Below are 19,612 nucleotides of genomic sequence, written 5' to 3' on the forward strand. Positions count from 1 at the left end.
AAAAAAAAAAAAAAAAAAAAAAAAAGAATATCATAGATATACCTTGTAATCAGTAAATGTTTAGTTAGTTAAGTAGACAAGGGAAAAACTTGGTAGTGTAGATTTTACACTGTAGTAAGCTAGGACTTTGTAAGCCAAAGATAATACAGAAGGACACAGCCGATTAGTTATTCTGGTAGTGTTCATTAACTAGATTTGGAATTCTAGACCTAGCTTATAACACTAAAATGAAAGACTTTGGGCTAACAATGGAGTACAGGTTGAGCATCCCTCAAATACCCAAAATCCAAAATGCTCCACAATGTAAAATGTCATGAGTACCAACATGATGCTATATCTCTGGCAGACCTCACAGGAAGGATTACAATCCAAATGCAGGTACATTAAAAATATTGTATAAAATTATCTTACGGCTATGTAGAAAAGGTGTATAGAAAAGATAAATGAATATTTTATTTAGACTAATAAGTATATGCAAAAAATTTTTAAAATCCTTCTATTCCCAAGCATTTCAAATAAAGGTGGCTCAACTTGTATATGTCTCTGTCTAGAATATATAAAGAATTCAAAAAAATTCAGACTCCTCCCCATTTAAAGACCCAGTCCAGAAATGGGAATCTGAAACGAATAGTCACTTCTTAGATGAAAAAGTACAAACAGTAAATAAATATATAAAAAAAGTTCAACATCACGGGTCATTCAAGAAATGCAAATTGTAACAATACTGAGATTCTATCTCACTCCAGAAAGAATGGCTGTCAACAAGAAATCACCCAATAAAAAATGCTGGCCAGGATGTGAGGAAAAAGCAACCCTACTCCACTGCTGGTGGAAATGTAAACTGGTTCAACCAATACAGAAATCAATATGGAGATTCCTTGAAAAATTGAAACTAGAAATTCCACTTGACCCAGCTATTCCCCTTCTTGATTATCTTCCTGAAAGACTTAAAAGCATCGCACCACAGTGATATATGCACACCTATGTTCATAGCCGCACAGTTTGTAATAGCTAAATCTTGGAAACAGCTCAGATGCTTATCATCAGATGAATGGATAAAGATGTGGTTTTATATACAATGGAATACTACTCTGCCATAAAGAAGGATAAACCTGAGAGGTTTTAGGTAAATAAATGCACCTTGAGAACATACTTTTAAGGGAAATAAATCCGACGCATTTGTTTAAATATAGCATTGCTTTTCTTGTGTGAGAAACACAAATAAGGACCAAAATGGATGATGGATGCTGGGAAGTAGGAAGAAAATGTTTATTTGTGAAAGGGAACAAGGAGGCGGGGGGAGGAAGAGAAAAGGAAAAAAAGTTCTTAAATTATAGGGCAGAACACAAGTACTAAGTGAAATTGAGATTTCACTACACTGTGATTAAGAGGTAGCAACCCTGAGACCTGGAGAAGAATTCAAGATCTGAATGCCATAAGGGAAAGAAACAAAATTTTTTCAGATGAAATTATTAGAATACAGAGTGGCCTTGTCTACTGTAAATTTATGCAATAATGGAAATGGTCTATATCTGTCCATTCAGTTATGGAGCACTTTAAATGTGCAAATGCAAAATTAAAATTTTAGGGGTCAGAGATTTAAGTTCAGTAGTTCTGCTGCCTGCTTTGTAAGTGCAAGGTTCTGAGTTTGATCCCTGGTACCCCCCTCCCACAGAAAATTTAATGTGGACTTTTAAAGTCACAGGTGGTTTTAGCTACCCTAACAAATAGCAGAGATCTAGTCTCCACATGCTGTGCATAATGTCTAGTATATAATAAAAAAATTAGAAGATAATTAGGAAAATGGAACTCATTCTCAAACTCAAAAGAAAAAACACTCAATAGAAACAAACTCAGCAATGACTGTAGATATTAGATTTAGCACACAGACATTAAAATAATTATAATAAATATGTTAAAGAGTCTTGAAAAGAAGTTTCGTATAAGTGAGGAAGAAATGTGGAATTTTAGGCAAGGTATAAAAATCTGTAAAATGACACCCCAAAGAAACTCTAGAACTGACAAATACAACTTGAAATAATAAAGCAATTCTCAGAATTTATAATGGTATACTTTGTGAGCAGTTTGTGAACTTTGTCATGGACATAGAGAATGTCTTTTCCTAAGTGATATATCTCTATTTATTATTTGTATTTTTCTTACTGCTTTACTCTCTATAGCTATACAGTGACAAGAGGCTGCCTTCAGTGGTAATGAATTCCTCACAATTAATAATCTTCAAAATTTGGCAGGATACAATAAAATAATGAAGTGGGCAGAATGTTCTCTAAGATTCCTTACAGCCCCGAGATTCCAAAACTTTATCAAATAGTTAACGAAACCTCAACTAAAATATAATATAGTGATATTTCACACTATAACTGTGAATACAAGATGAATTTTTATCATGTAAATATATATCTTTGAAAATTTAAAATACAAGGGTGGGGATTTAGCTTAGTGGAGCTGCCGTCTGCCTCACAAGTGCAAGGTCCTAAATTCAATCTCCAGCACAAACAAACAAACAAAAAGACCCCACCTTAAAATACAAGTATTTTAAGCTAGATAACCACATATTAGATACCAAACAAAATTTAAATTACCCTCTTGTCCAATTCATAAGACGAAGCTTCTGTACTTGGCAAAAGATGAGTGATAGTGGCGATTAGGATCTGTAGGCAAAACAAATGAATAAATAAATGAGTTCAAAAAAGTTAAATTAGTGATAATATCTTAAAGGTTGTTACATGCTAAAATAACATAAAATCTATTGCTACAAGTTTATCCTAAAGACATTATCTAACTGTATTACACATTATTTTAAAGTAATTTTAACAGGCAAGCTTTGCAAGAAGTATATATTCAACTATCAATCACTCTATATTCTCAAGTACAGACTCAAAACTCCATATACATGGTTATGTCAACTATAATTTCATCCCAATACAATTCATGAAAATGAATCAATCTGTATAAACATAGATTATTATTAAAAATTAAAAGATAAAGATTCATAAAAATCATTGTCATAATATCAGCTCAAGAAATCCACTTTACTGTCTTTCCAGATTCCTGTATGTACAGGTTGACGATCTCAAACCTTAAAATTAAAATGTTTCAGAATCTACAACATTTGGAGTACTGATATGACCCCCAAAAAGTTTTGGATTTTGGAGTGTTTCAAGTTTTGGATTAGGTGCTCAACTGGTAAAAATCTAGACAAATATTTCTGAATCCATAAACCTCTAAAATCTCAAATTCTTCAGGTAAAAGACACTCAACCTATATATGCAAATATATGCTTTAAAAAAAGCTCTTTAAATTTTCATTTTTAACAGCACATGCTTACAGACACATAATGACTACATTCATTGTGGGAAGTTGGTATATGAACATAACATATCTTAATTCTTTTTATATTCCCTTCCCTCTTCTCTCTCCCTGTTCCTTTCATTTCTTTGTCTCCTTTCCATTTGAAGATCTATAACATATATGCAGACACTATTTGAATAAATTTGAAAGAGAAATATGAAATAATAATAAAGATGTTATTAAACAAAGTTTCCCAAAAAATTAAAACTAAAACTATGATACAATCCAGCAATTCAACCACTAGCCAGGGGTAGTGGCACATGCCTGTAATTCTAGCACTTGGGAGGCTGAAGCTGGAGGATAGTCACAAGTTTCAGGCCAAATGAATTCAATACCAGCCTGAACTATATGGTGAGACTCAGTCTCAAAAAGTGGAGAGAGGGGATCTACTCTGGCAACTGCTTGTTTCATTCAATTTTTATGTGCATGTTAAAAATGTATTAGTTAGTATAAGGGCTGGGGATTTAGCTCAGTGGTGCCACTGCCTGCCTCAAAACCACAAGGTCCCGAGTTCAATTCCCGGTACTCCCCCAGCCAGAAAAACTATTGTATGCTTTATTTTTACAAGTTATTGTTTTGATGCATTAGGTAGAAAAATTCTTTTAAACATATCTTACATAAAAACTCAAATAGCTCACGAGCAAGAAAATAAACCAAGCAAAAATGGGCAAAATATCTGAATACATTCCTCAAAAGTGGCCCACAAGTACAGTATATTAAAAAATGCTGAACATGACTACTTATCAGAGACATTACAATCACAATTAGGGTTAGGAGTGCAGCTCAGCAATTCACAAGCATTCACAAGGCACTGGGTTCAATCCCTTGCACCAAACAAACAGAAAACATACAATGAGCTATCACCTCCAGTCAGAATCGTTTTATAAAAAAGACAAATGATAACAAATGATGGAGAGGTGGTAGAAAAAAGGAAACTTCTACACTCTGGTAGTGAGAATATAAATTAGTACAGCCAATGTGAAGAACACTACAAAGTTTCTCAAAAAATTAAAACCAAAACTATGATACAATCCGGCAATTCAACCAATAGTATATAGTCAAAGGAAATAAAATCAGTCTCTTGAAAAGACATCTGCACTCTGGTATCACTGGAGAACTATTCACTATAGCTGAGATATGGAACCAACCCATGTGGCCATCAATACATGAAAGGATAAGCAAAATGTGAGATTCACATATATATAGATATATCTATCTATCTATCTATCTATCTATCTATATATATATATATATATCTGAATATATTTATCAAACGATTTTGCCATAAAGATGAAACGCTCTCATTTGTAACAGCAGGGATGAACCTGAAATATCATGTTAAGTGAAATTAACCACAGAAAGACAAATACCTCCTGATCTTACTCCTATATAAAATCTAAAACAGCTGATCTCAATAGAAGTTGAGAATAAACTAGTGTGTACAAGAGGCTGGGGAGAAGAGGGTGTGGGGAGAGGCAGGTCAATAGGTACAATGTTACACTTAGGAAGAATTCAGGAGTTCTGCTACACAGTAGATTGACTGTATCAACAATAAGTAAACTATTTCTAAAAAGGTAGACGAGATTTTCAATATTCTCACTACAAAGAAATGATAAATGTTTAAGGTGATGGAAATGCTGATTGCCCTGAATGATGATTACATAACACACATATTGAAATATTTTATATATAATTCATAAATATGGACAACTATGTTTCAACCGTGGAATAATACTTGTATTAATATGCTTTATATGGAATAAGGTTTTATTCCCCAAAGCAATCTAGTATATTAGATGAACCTGCTTCATATTGTTAATAAAGTCAGGCTTCTATACACAATTCTGCAAAGAGTCAAACATTAGTGAAGTGCTCCGTTATCTTGAGATTTCACTTCTTCAACTACAGGTGGAGAATAATACATGTTAAATTTTTCTATAGGCCTTGGGCAGTATAATGTTTACTAAAACAATCTGTAAAAACTCTATACAGTTTGCTAAGTGTTATATAACAATACTTATTAAACAATATATCATTTAGATGGCAAAAAGTAGTAGAGCTTTTAAATGTAATTTCTCAGTCTTTAGAGCGATCTGTGAGATTATTTTTAATCCCAAATGTAAAGAGTTCAGAGTTCAATGGACTGAGTAACTTGTCCACAATTACAAAGTTAGTACATTGCAGAGCCAGGGATTACTTAAATCCAGGTGTATCTAATCCCAAACCTAAATATTTAACCATGGTATTACATTCAACTCAATAGATATTTATTCAATATTCTCCACATGAAAGTCACCTTAACAATAGGAAATAGTGAAGATAAAAATGAGCAAGGTATGGTGGTGCATGCCTGTGATCCTGGCAGTTGAGGAGCTGAGGCAGGAGGATCACAATGAGTTCAAGGCCAGCCTGAACTACATAGTGAGACTGTCCCAAAAAACCCAAACCAAACCAAAACAAACTAAACAAATAAAAAGCTTTTAGAAGGTCATTTACCCTCACTCAACTTTTAATGCAAATTAAAAATGTATAATGGGCTGGGAATTTAGCTCAGTGGCACTGTGCCTACCTTGCAAGCTCATCTCTGGTACCAAACAAAAAATGGATAGGTGTGTTGGGTGGGGTGGCACATGCCTATAATCTCAGCACTTGGGAGGCTGAAGCAGGAAGATTACTGCCTGGGCTACATAGGTGAGTTCAAGGCCAGCCTGAATTACAGAGCAGAGCCTGTCTCAAAAATACCCACCTCAAAAAAAAAAAAAAGCTGGGTACAGTGGTGCACACCTGTGATCCCAATACTTTGGAGGGATAGGCAGGAAGGTAACAGTGAGTTTTAGGCCAGTATGAACTACAAAGTGAATTCAAGACAGCCTGAACTACAAAGTGAGACTGTCTCAAAAAAACAAAACAGAACAGTATGGTCATAATTTTTTTCGATTCTTATTGTACTTTTACAAGTTGTTGCTTTGATCCATTAAGTAGAATTTTTATAGATATATTTCATATAGTAAAAGACTTTACTAACCAGCGCTGTATTTATTACTATAATATGCTGGCTACATGGAACAGTGGAAAAAGCTAACCTGCTGCTCGATATTACATAGTTACTAAATTCTTAGTTCTTTCATCTTGAATAAGTGAGGTGAAGAAGGATATAATCTCCTACCTCAAAAAAGAAGAAATTTAAATAAGAAATTAAATTAAATGAGAAATTAAGAAATTAAATGTAATATTTATAAAAAGTGACTTGTACATGGTAGTGCTTAATATTTTTGTTCACCTTGCCTAAAAATGTATATACAAAGATACAGAAATGTTGCTGGGCATGGTGGTACACACTGTAATCCTAGCTCTTGCGAAGATGAGGCAGGACAGTTGTAAGTTCAAAGTCAGCCTGTGCTATATAGTGAGTTCAAGACTAGCCTGAACTATCTAGTGAGATCCTGTCTCAAAAAAACAAAACAAAACAGAAAGATGTAAAAATGCAAACACAAAGATAAGAAAGAAAAATTCTGGTTGGGGAGAGCAGATGGGGATTATCCATTTTTGAGGAGATGTTATTTAGGCCAGTTACTGAAAGATAAGGGTTTAGAAGGAAGTAATAAAGCATTTCAAGTAAGGAAGAGGAGAGGGCAATGGGGATGTTTAGGTGATAATAATTAGATTCACTTGTCTGGACAATATGGTATTTCAAAGCAATCTGTACATGATTATGGAAAGATGGGTTGGGTCCTCATCTGGAAGTCTTGAATTCATGCTAAAGAACTTGGGCTTCGCCAGGCATTGGGGTATACACCTGTGATTCCAGCACATGGGAAGCTGAGGCAGGAGGATCGTCATGAGTTTGAGGCCAGCCTGAACTACATATAGGACCCATTCTCAAAAAATAAAAAAAGAAGGAAAGAAAGAAAAAAGAATTTTGGCTTTATTTTATATTCAAAGGAAAACCAGAGATTTTGTTTCCTTTTTTTTTTTCAGATGAGTAACATAAGAGTTGTATGAGTGTGAATGACCATCAGCCAGGAAAAGGCTCCCGCAATATCTCAAGAAAAAAGTAAGAAAATAATAAAATATGTTAGGTGTTGTAGGAAACATAGGAGAGTGAATTAGAATGGGAAAAAAAGCCCTTCATAAATGACTGGCAAAAAGGAATAATATTCTGATTTTGGTAAACAGAGGATGGAATGTTTTCCCCATCTAAGAGAGTAAATGAGGCAGAATCTACATTTAAAAGACAATAGCATGAATAAATTTGTATGTAATTATTAATTCAATGATAGCAAATCCTTTTTTAAAAATGATTTTACTTCATCTAAAATCAAAAACATAAGTTTCTAACATAAAATACAAAGGAACTATCAGGAATGTTGACATTACAAAAAGCATGACAGGTAACCATTATTTAGTTATGCAAAACAATTTTGAATCCTATGAAATATTTTTTTTTTAATTTCAAGACATGCAAATCTAAGAATTTTTTAAAAGGTTATACAAAAAAATTATTAAGAAATTACTTACTTGAATAATTTTCAAGGGAGAATCAGGTTGGTAAATCTGAAGTCTAGGTACATAATGAACCAGCATGTGAAGCATATTACAAGCTACATGGGCTACAGTCTTATTAGTAAACTGCAATAACAACAAAGAAAATCATTGTTATAAGAAGTTTCTTCATGAATTATCCATTAGTATATTAATTATTGAAAAATTTTAAATTTTTCTAAGAATTAGTTTTACTGGTACTCTTTTTTTTTTTTTTTTTTTTTTTTGAGACAGGGTCTCACTATGTAGTTGAGAATGACCTGGAACGCACTATGTAGCCCAGGCTGGTCCCGAACTCACAGCAATCCTCCTGCCTCAGCCTCCCGAGCGCTGGGATTACAGGCTTGCGCCACCATGCCCAGCTGGTACTCTTGATAGATTGATAGATAGATAGACAGACAGACAGACAGATAGATATAATGTTCACATTCATCATAGGGAATTTGTACCTGTAAATAATAGATCTTGATTCTTTCATCCCTCATTCCCCTCCTTTTCCTTCAACCCTTCTTCCCCTTATTTACAAAAGCAACAATTTTGAATTTCATACAAATTGTTTCTCTTTGTGATATATTCTTCAAAAAATATTCTAGGAAGATAAATCTTCAGCAAATAAATAAAATCGTCACACATTCCAAAGACACATATAGTTTGAGTTTTTCTTTGTAAAATTTAATTGTTCTCATTAAATTTTTACTGTAGTTTCAATTACCTGGATTTCTGCACTGGCCTCTAAATTATTCTTTTTATCAATCTTTCTTTGTGGTACTGGGATGAAACCCAGGGCCTTATACATGCTAGGCAAGTGCTCTGCCATGAGCTATATTTTCAGGCCTTTTGACACAAGGTCTCACTTAAGAAGCCCCAGCTAGTCTTGAATTTGGAATCTTGTCTACCTCAGTCTTCCCAGCAGCTGGGATTACACATGGGCTCTGCCACTGCCTACCTACTTAGAAATTTTTCTACCATTCCTTTCTACTCTTCCAAATTATACGTTTAAAGCACTGCTGATTTTAGCACTGTCAATGTCTGAAACTCTCAAATGACCAATGACACAAAATCAAACTTTTTATATTTATTTATTTCTGGTTCTCACCTACTCTTCAAACTCTTAACAAAATGTCCAAAAGTGTTCTCTGAAAACTAAGTCAAAGGGATCTCTGCTTCCCCTGAACTCTACAGTTTATACGCACGATTCATGGAATACTCTTGGCTGTCTGTATCTTATAATTCATATTTTAATCTTTTTCACACTATTACATTATTAATCTCTGGAAACTAGTAATGCATGTTTTCATCTTCTTGTTCTTCAATTTGCCTAGCAAAGTGCCTCAAATGTAGTATTCAGAAATGTCAAGAGGGCTGGGGATTTAGCTCAGGGGTGTCACTGCCTGCCTTGCAAGTGATCCTGAGTTAGATCCCCCATACTGCAAAACAAACAAACAAACAAAAAAACAAAAATAGAAACAAACAAAAGAAATGTCAAGAAAATACATTATTGAAGTATTATAAGGTAAAGTGTATGTTTAGCATATTAAACAGGTGTAATGAAAACAAAATTTAAAGAAAAAATATCATACATCCTTTCATTAAAAATATTTTGCAAGGGGCTGGGGATTTAGCTCAGTGGTGCTGCTGCCTGCCTTGCAAATAAATGCAAGGTCCCAAGTTGAATCCCTGGTACCAAAAAAACCGAAACAAAAAAATAGGATAAACAATAGTGAATATAGAAATGTTTAAAAATTATTACAGTAAAAGACAATGTCATTAATCTTTCTCAAAATACACTTCCCCTTCCTCCAAACACATTTATCTCATCATTTTGCCTTTTTTTTTGGCTTTGTTTTGTTTCTTTGAGACAGAGTCTCACTATGTAGTTCAAACTGGCTTTGAACTCACTATGTAGTACAGCCTGATCTTGAACTCATGATTCTCCTGCCTCAGCCTCTCAAGTGCTGGGATTATAGGCGTGCACCACCACACCTGGCTCTTGCCACTTTTTGAAGCAGTTCTGGAAGTCTTTTTTCATGAGTGTCTTTAGTTGCCCTATCACAGCTATCTCTATGTCCTGAAGTGATTAAAAATGCTTACCTTTCATGATCATTTTGACTTTGGGGAAGAGCCAGAAATCACTGGTGCCAGATCCAGTGAATAAGGTGGAAGAGGACACTCTGTAATGTTTTCAGAAGCCTGCCTTTCTGATAGATGACACTCAGCAGCAGCACTCAATGTATTTTTAATCGTATCTTGTAAGGACATTCATGAAAGAGGACTTTCAGAACTGCTTCAGAAAGTGGCAAGAACAAATGGGATCCATATATTCTCAGTGAGGAATATTTTGAGGGGGACTGGTGGGAATGTGTCTTTTATTATAAATTTTTTTAAATTTAAAGATTCACTGTGTATTTTTCAGGCATGATAGAACACTCCTGTAATCTCAGAGCTTGGGAGGCTGAGACAGGAGGATTGCCACAATTTCAAGGCCAGCCTAAATGAGACCCTGTCTCAAAAAAACTGAAGATTTGCTAGATATTTTGACCATTCCTTATACTCATTTGTGTTCTCTATAATAACAAATTATAACCCAATCTTATTCTGGTCACAAACAGGGAAACTAATTGAACTATAAAGTCAAAAGTTGAGCTGCGTGTTGTGGTGCACACTTATAATCTCAGCACTTGGGAGGCTGAGGCAGCATGATCACGAGGTTCAAAGCCAGTCTGGGCTACAAAGTGAGTTCCAGGACAGACAGCCTGAACTACATAGCAAGATAGTGTCTCAAAAAACAAAATCAAAAAACCAAAAGTTGAATAGCCCAAGAATTTAAGGAGTGATAAAAATTTAAAAGTTATAAAAATATTAATTAAAACAAAACAGTGAGTGGTTTCCTTTTTAGAAGGAAACACACGTGTGCGCGCGTACACACACACACACATCATCATCATCATCATCATCATCATCATCTTTTTTTCATATATTCTAGGGACAAAACTAAGTCTATAAAAGAAGTCATCAAAAAAAAAAAAAAAAAAAACCTAAATCTGAGAGTGGCATCATTCTTGAGAGTTGGGATCAAAGAAATAATGTAGTAATACAATAATAAAAACATTATACATGCTTTAATCTATAAGAGCACAAGATATAATCAACATTTGCAGAAAAATAACCATGCATTCTAAACTATTTAATATGTCATTAAACAGTTTTCATTACCTTTAAGGAAACACAAATTACATTCAGAGCTTCTTTAATTTGAGGATGATGAGAATCATGGACCAACTCTTCACAAATCCAAATACCTAAACTGCAAAGTGCTACACACCTGCAAAAAAGGCAACCAACATTGACAAAAATAAAAGCAGTTAGTCTTAAAAAAACTAAAACTACCAGCACAACTAATCAACTGACAGAATGAACATGCACTGTATAAGAGGATTAATGATGTTGTTACACACTGGCTGGTGATTAAGGAGGAAAAAGAAAGAAAGAACAACTCTTAAAGTCTAAATCTCATTTTCTGTTATAGTGTACTACCAAGATCATGTGCTGGGCTAATGTATAGCAATTTTCTAATAAATCCATGCTAATAAAATGACATTTCTATAAGGCGACTGGGGTCCTTGTGCTTGCAAGGCAGGCGGTGGCACCACTGACCTAAATCCTCAGCCCTCAGTCAAATATTTTTGTAACCTTTCAGTTTAACACAACTAGCCAAATTTTTTAAAACAAATGGAGAGCACAACACTATATATAATTTATAAAAAGAATTACATCAGAAATAGGAATTGTAGAAATTTTCTTTTGTTCCTCTACATCTTATAGAGGTTCATTTCCCTAGCCATGTAAGATTAGCTAAGTTCAAGCTTGAAGGGAGTTATTTTACTATCAGAATCAGGAAGAGTTCTATTAGTGTATTCAAAATTAAAGTTTCTGAACAACTATGTAGCTGTTCTCCCTATAGAGTCAACAGTCTAATATTCTGGCATACCCACATATTCTTTTTTTCCCCCATCGTGGTATTTTTGACAAATTCAGCAGAATGCTAAGTTCTGGAATCATCTAATACATAAAAATATTTCACCTGGAGCACAGCAGATCGGGTATTAAGCCCTTCTTTCAGTGTAGAGTGTTGTGCCACTATGCTGTTTACCATCAGAACTGCTAGGGAGTCTTCAAAGTAAAGTGTACTGCTTTGTATCTTTCCTAATTTGTTCACTTTTAAGTCCTGTATATTTATATATCTAAGTAACCAAATTGCAGGTTTAGCAGTGGAAACATCTGTAATCCTAAAATAAACAAACAAACAAAAACTATAGAGCAAAGCTCTCTATGGATTCAGTTAACTAAAAGCAGTCTGGGAGTACAAATACTGAACAGTTTTTGTTGTCACATGGAGTAAGGACAAGATGTTTGTGTTTTGTATGCGTGCAGAGTTTTCTACATTCCCCAAACTGTCAAAGTAATTGACATTACAGCACTTTTTTTTTTTTTTGGTACTGGGGATTGAACTCAGGCCCTTGAGCTTGCAAGGCAGGTGGCGAAACCACTGAGCTAGATCCCTAGCCCACAAAGTAATTGACATTATTCACAGTTTAGCCCAACTGTCAGCTCCTGCTCAGATTTTGGGATACAGGCTTCTAAAAAATTAAAAAGGTATAGGAAAACAATTTGAGACAATCTTATGTTCAGCTTCTTATGTTCCATCTTCTCAATTACATAAGCTGTTGTGTTAATGATCCTCAGTCTACCTATGTGCAGCTACGTTTTAGGCTTCCATATTCACTTACAAGTAGACATAAATGAAAAAAGCAGACAATGTCATTAGCTCTATTTTCAAACCTAATTGTGCTGCTTGTTACTAAGTATATAGTAAGATTCTGACAGCAAACAGTGAAGGTAATAATCATGGCTTTGTCACATCTGAGAGATAGAGCAAGTTACTTAAATTCTCTGGTCTCCAGTTTCTTATAAAAAGGATGAAAATGGCAAGTATCTCATAGAGATATTATAAAATTCACTGGGATAAGGGTTTAGAACACATCTAGCACATAGAAAAGGCTTAATAAATGCTGGCTTTGACTTTAATAAATATTAGGTTATTAGCATTGATTTCTGGCTAGCAAAAATGAAACAGAGTGATTCCATTAATCTCAGAATTGCGATGAGGATTAAATAAAACAAACATTGTAGGAAAATCCTTGTAAACTTAAATGGGATTAGTGTAAAAGAAGACTCTGCTCATGGAGATTTGTTTTTATTTAACTTGTTTATCAAGTGAAAAGAATCCACAATTATATTTGTAAAAAGTGGAGTTGTCTCCTGTAACCAAACAGTTCATCTTACATTATTTTTATTTTCCAGAAAAAAAAGTTTAAAGTAGAAATAGAATACAAATGGTAAAGCTTTGTATTTACACCTTTTGAACTCTTGATTAACAAATGTGTTCATGACTGGACAGGAGGACTTTTCCCCGAGGTCAGAGGAGTAATGTAGTAGCAGACCAATGCTGAGGTTAACATAGTGTTAGAATTAACATCAAGAAATACAAAAAACAGCCGGGTGTGGTGGTGCACACTTGTAATCCCAGCACTCAGGAGGCTAAGGCAGGAGGATCACTATGAGTTTGAGACCAGCCTGGGCTACACTGTGAGTTCCAGGTCTGCTTCATAGTGAGACCCTGTCTCAAAAAACCAAAAAGAAAAAAAAAAGAAATACAAAAAACAACTTGATGTTTTGGGTAAGAGAAGGAACATGGTATACTTCTGTAAACCTGCTAATTTAAATCACAACCATTTTTGGGAAATGGTTATTTACTAAAACAAAACGTCAACTTTTAATGCTTAAGACATAAAAAGGGAAAAAATGTAAAATTGTTATTACTTGTATTCTATTAAAATTATGAGCAATTAAAATATACTTTTTCTTAGCTATATTACTTTCTGCAATAAAAATATTTTATTGTAATTGAATTCACACATTCACTGGGTACCTACTGCTATATTGTACTGCATAAGAGACAATAAATATTTGAAGAGAGCAAAATATACTTAAATAAAATTAAAGAAACTTTTAAGATATAGCGGAGGAGGTAACTAAAGAGGAAAATTTCTTAAATGAAATAGTATGCAGCCATGAAAGGAAAGAATATTTAATCATGCAAATAATTTAAACTTATAGTTAAAATGGTTTTTATGTGTCTGAAATAACCCAGAGTGCTATAATAATTCAATCAACTTCTAAAATAAGATTCCAAACATAGAACAGTTATATTAAGTCTAAAAATACGTGACCTACCGTGCAGGACCAGAGGGCTCATCTCTTGCTGAGCTTAATACAGTTTTGATTATTAGTTCCTAAAATAAGGGGAAATGGTTAATAGCAATGAGTAAGATTTTCATTATTAATTCAACAAATATTTATTAATGTGGCCACCCCAGACTAGGCACTGTGCCAGGTATTATAGGCCCAACATTTAAGTGAAACAGTCTTTTTCCACATATATACTTTTAATAAGAATCTGATTATTTGTCAAAGTAACTAAATAGAAATGTTTGTGAAATTTATTATCAAATAATATATTCAAAAATAACCTTTCCTGCATTAGAAGAATAATAAAGCTTCACTATAAGACAGATAATTAAAGCAGAATTACTAGCTCAGACACACGAACATCTTTTTACTAGCATGATGTTCTAACCAACTGAGCTAATCAGCCAGTTCATGAACATCTTTTTAAAACTGAGAAATACCATTTAGAAGTCAGATGCAGGTGGTGTCATTGGTAAATTGCATAAAATGTTTAAAGAATAATTAACACCAGCCCTTCTCAAACTTTGCCAAAAAGATGAAAGTAAATTTCCAAATTCATTTTATGAGGCCACATTTCCTTGATAACAAAATTAGGACTCCCAAAAAATTACAGACCAGTATCTCTGATGAAATAGATGCAAAAATCTAAATGAAATACTACCAAACCAAATATAACAGCACATTAAAAGGATCACATACCATGATCATATAGAATTTATTTCTGAGATGCCAACAGTGGTTCAATATACATAATAAATGTGATACACCGCTTTAACAGAACGAAGGGTAAAAATCTGGTCATTTCAAAAGGTTGAGAAAACACTGTATCCTTTCAGGATTAAAAACTCTCAACAAGTTAAGATAGGGGAGGAATCTTTCTCAACACAACACAGGCCACAAAATTCCAAAGCTAATATCAGACTCAATTGTAAAACTTTCCTCTAAGATCAGCATCAAGACAAGGATGCCCACTCACCACTACTAGTGAAGTCCTGCCCAGACCAACTTCACAGAAGAAAGAAAAATAGAAGGGCATCCATGTAAAAAGGAAGAATTAAAAGTGTCTCTTAGATGTCATGATCTAATACTGTATATAAAAAACCTTAAGGAACCCACCAAAACTTGTTAGAATAAACTCTGAGAGTTGCAGGATACAGAATCAACAGACAAAAATCAGTTGTGTTTCTTTACATTAACAATGGACTCTGAAAAAAATAACAAGCCTATTAACAATAGTATCAAAAATGATAATATTTTTGGGAATAAATTTAACCAAAGAGGTAAAAGATCTGTACATTGATGTGAAAAATGGAAACAAAGTCTTTGTAAATAGGGAAGGGTGAAGTGGGTGAAGGGAGGGCAGGGGAAAGGGGAAAAAATAAGAACCAAGATACATCATGTAAAAGTACAAGATTCCAATGATAAATGTGACTACTGTTTGTTTTAAATGTACCAATAAACAATGAAAAAACGAAAAAAAGAAACAAACAAAACACTGATGAAACTGGAAAAGATACAAACAAACGGAAAGGTATCCTGCATTCATGGATTGGAGGAATTAATATTGCTAAAAAATGTCCACACTGTCCAAAGCATTTCTACTTCTGAGTATACATCAAAAGGAAATGAAATCGGTATGTTAAAAAGATATCTGTATTCCTATGTCCACTACAATATTATCCATAACAGCCAAGATATGAAAAAAAACCTTGATTCCATCAAAATATTAAATGATATAAAGAAATGTTTGACAGTCACATATACACACATACAAAATGAGAAATCTTTAAGCCTTTAAAAGAAGGCGATCTTATTTGGGCGTGGTGGCGCACACTTGTAATCCCAGCACTCTGGAAGGCACAGGTCACAGGATCAAAATCTGGGCCCTCCCTGGGTAGCTCAGTGATTTAGGCAGACCGTGTCTCAAAATGAAAAACAGAAAAGAAGTGGGAATGAGGCTTAATGTGAAGGCCCTGGCTTAAATCCCTTTTAATTCCCCTACCCCAAAACACCAAAAAAAAAGAAAGTAGAAACAGCACACGCACGAATCTTCTACATGGAATCAAAAACGTTGAACTCTCAGAAGCAGAGAGTACAAGAGTAATTACAAGGGGCTAGGGGCAATGGGGCAATGTTAAGTGAAGGGTACAAAGTTTCAGATATGCAGGATGAATAAATTTTGGACATGTACTGTTGACATGGTGATTATAGTTAACAATACTGTAGCATATACTTGAAATCTGCTAAGAAGGTAGACTTTTCTTGTTCTCATTCTGCTCCTATAAAAAGGATAACTGTGTGAGCTGATGAATATATGACTTAGCTTGATAATTACTACGAAGTATTATCCAAACACTATGTTGTATACTTTTATAGAAAATGTTATTAGTCAATTTTACTTTAATAAAGCTAAAAGAAAAAAAATGTCAGCTTCGCTTTTGATAATTTGTAAAGTATGAAATGTGTAAGTTTGGAGAAAAGTTCTAGATATTTAAATTGGATAAATAAAATATTCAAGAGGGTAAAAAATATAGAATACAAGGATAGAATATTGAGGTGATTACATGCTTAGCAGAAAAAAAAAGCCAGAATACTTAATAAAATAGGAAATCAAGATAGATCTGTGTAAGGGTTAGGGGTATAAATGTAACATGTGCAAGGCCCTGGGTTCAATCTCCAGTAACCCCCCACCCCAGTCTTTCCAAATAAGCCACAGACATTTAGGAAAGACAAAGACATCAAAAGGGTCCAATACCACAGTGGCTGAAGGAACAAAAATGCCAATAAATTTTATAACTAAGAATTGGTTACTCATTTTTAAAAGTCATCCATACACTCACTCAATAAGCATTTATTGGCCATACAGAACTTATTAAACTTCTTAAAAGTAGTCATCTTCTTTTTGTAAATTAAGTATCTAGCCCAGTGGCTAGCAATTAATAGTTACTTGGAAAATATCTACTGTTTAAACTTTAGAACTTTCTATGTAGTCGATTCTGCTAGGTGCTGAAAATAAAAAGATAGTTAAGACATTTTTTTCTCCTTAAAGAATTTATAGTCCAATAGGGAGGCAGATTTGTACACAATTAAAATACAGGATCATGTGATATAAACTATCCACACATCTACAGACGGCAAATCTTTAGTTGCCAGAAGAAAGGGAGGGACTACTAATCGCTACAGGGTATCTTTGGGGGTGGTGAAAATGTTTTAATATTAAATGTGATGATGGCTAGATAATTTTGTGACTGTACTAAAAACAAATAGGTTAGCTGTAGACATAAAATGCAAACAAACATGATACTGTGCATGAAGTTCCAGTGAGCAAACCGCTTGGCAAGAAGCCAAAAATGACTTCATAATAAAAATGGCATGTAAGTTTTTCTGGTTTTTTTTTTTTTTTTGGTACCGGGGATTGAACTCGGGTCCTTGCACTTGCAAGTCAGGCCCCTGAAAGTTTTTCATTAAATATTCATTTTCTGACTAAACAATTGCAGCTTTCTTAGGCTTTCTGCCTTCTTCATCAGCATTAATCTTCTGATTTTGGACATTTTTTTCCCACAAAAACTGGAAATTTAAAAAAAATTATTTCAACCATTATATAGTAGGCTAGGCTAATCCCTCATTAACTCAAAACTGCCTAAGCAAGTTAACACTATTACCATGATACTTGGGCTTTATTATCTTCTAAAAATAAATAAAAGTGATTAGATCATGAAAAGCAAAGGCCAATTTGCATAGTTTTTGTTAAAATATCACTGCAAATTTGCATTTACTCATATGATTTTAATCTATTAAGTCAAGTTTACATGTTTAACAAAAGATTGCTGAATATATATCATTTGCCAAGCAATGTGTTAGGCTATGAGAATATAGCAGTATATAGGACATCATGGTGTTTGTCTAAAGCAGAAGTTAGGCTCAGAACAGGAAATTGAAGGATGATAAATGTTACAAAGAGAAATATGGATACTAAGAAAAGAGCATGCAACACTCCTATCAAAAATGGATTTTAAAATTTCAGAGAAAGTTTTAAAATAAACCATCATTCTCCCCGAGTAGCTATAATTTCTTCTTCTCATCCTTTCTTCTTATTCTTAGGATCAGTTTAGGTTGAATGTGAAGACTATCTGGCAATTACTATGATAGGCACAACTATCCAGATGGGTAGGGAGGCAGATCACATCACACTTTCTTCTTTACACAGAGGATGACCTCTGCAGAGGTACGAAACCACTGGTTACCAGTTTTCTGCCTGCAACTGTAAAGCAGGCTATATATAGTCAGGGTCATTTGGTTCACCTGCTCCTGACAATACCTGGAATCAGGGCAGATATACTGCCAACTCTATAATCACTGTTAATTTTACACCATCTACTTACTATTCTAGCCCTCTGATGCTTCTTGTATTTGAGATTGACACCTAACTCCAAAGTTTCATAAGCAGTACAGAAGTATCCACTACTTTATTTGATATAATATGCTAAGAAACTGGGAAAGGGAGTCAAATAAAGAGTCACATGCAGGTTTACTTTACATGCCCTACATTGGCAGCATTGTATCTAGTTTATAGGATGTTTCAATAAATGCTCAGTAAGTGAAGAAATCCAAAGTGATGGACATACGAGTAAAGAAGGTTCAACAGTGATAAAGTTCCAAAGCAATTCAAACACACACAAAAAGGCAATGTTTCTAATGGACATTCCTTATCTGGAGGATAAGACTAGTTATTAACTAAAAACTAAATAAAGAATTAAACAGTTCTTTAACAACTGAGGATTTCAGAAAGAAAAGAATACAATTTTTATTACATATATTTTATGGTTATACAATCACTTTAAATGCTAAAAACTAGCATATGATTTCTTACCTTAACATCTGTAAATTGAGACAAAGCAATATCAGGAATGTTGGGATGGAGAGCAGGCAGTTCACAATATAAATTGGGAAAGCAAACCAAAGATCCCAGAAGAACTTGTGCTTCCACTCTTGGTGCCTAAAAATTAGATTTTAGAAAGCTTTAAAATACATTTAATTCAAAAATGGAAAACAGACACAAAAAATTTAGGTTTCCATCTATATTTTCTATGTAAAAAACTGTTATTGTCAGTAAATGGAATGGACAAATAACAGAATTATCCTCAAAAGCAGTGAAAAAGCAAAAATCAGCCACAGGTAAAGAGACTGTACATAGGATATAATTTAGTTTTCAACATACATTTACCCTAATGGGAAGGAATAATATGCTGTAAATACTTCAGTTTTTCTTCTTTTTCAGATAGTGTCTCCCTATGTCTTTTATTCACCGTGTAGCCCAAGACAGCCTAAAATTTGTGGTGATTCTCCTCCCTCAGCCTCCTGACTGCCAGGATTTAATTTTAAAGGTAAG

The 19,612-nt window shown here is 34.0% G+C and overlaps 1 protein-coding gene across 5 annotated transcripts in view; it reads right to left on the reverse strand.

The window, feature by feature from the left end:
- Ralgapa1 (Ral GTPase activating protein catalytic subunit alpha 1) overlaps positions 1-19,612 on the reverse strand; it is a 170,704-nt gene that overhangs the window by 77,948 nt on the left and 73,144 nt on the right. For all 5 annotated transcript variants that reach the window (XM_019208871.2, XM_019208868.2, XM_033765133.1 and 2 more), the window contains 5 exons: positions 19,094-19,219; positions 14,209-14,267; positions 11,128-11,236; positions 7,891-8,001; positions 2,604-2,672 (listed from right to left, as the gene is read on the reverse strand). In XM_019208871.2, coding sequence (XP_019064416.1) covers positions 2,604-2,672; positions 7,891-8,001; positions 11,128-11,236; positions 14,209-14,267; positions 19,094-19,219 — 474 coding nt within the window. The remainder of the gene's footprint in view (positions 1-2,603; positions 2,673-7,890; positions 8,002-11,127; positions 11,237-14,208; positions 14,268-19,093; positions 19,220-19,612) is intronic.

This window comes from Fukomys damarensis, unplaced genomic scaffold, assembly GCF_012274545.1.
Source record: "Fukomys damarensis isolate Sample0158 unplaced genomic scaffold, DMR_v1.0_HiC HiC_scaffold_17, whole genome shotgun sequence".
In the NCBI taxonomy this organism is placed as follows: domain Eukaryota; kingdom Metazoa; phylum Chordata; class Mammalia; order Rodentia; family Bathyergidae; genus Fukomys; species Fukomys damarensis.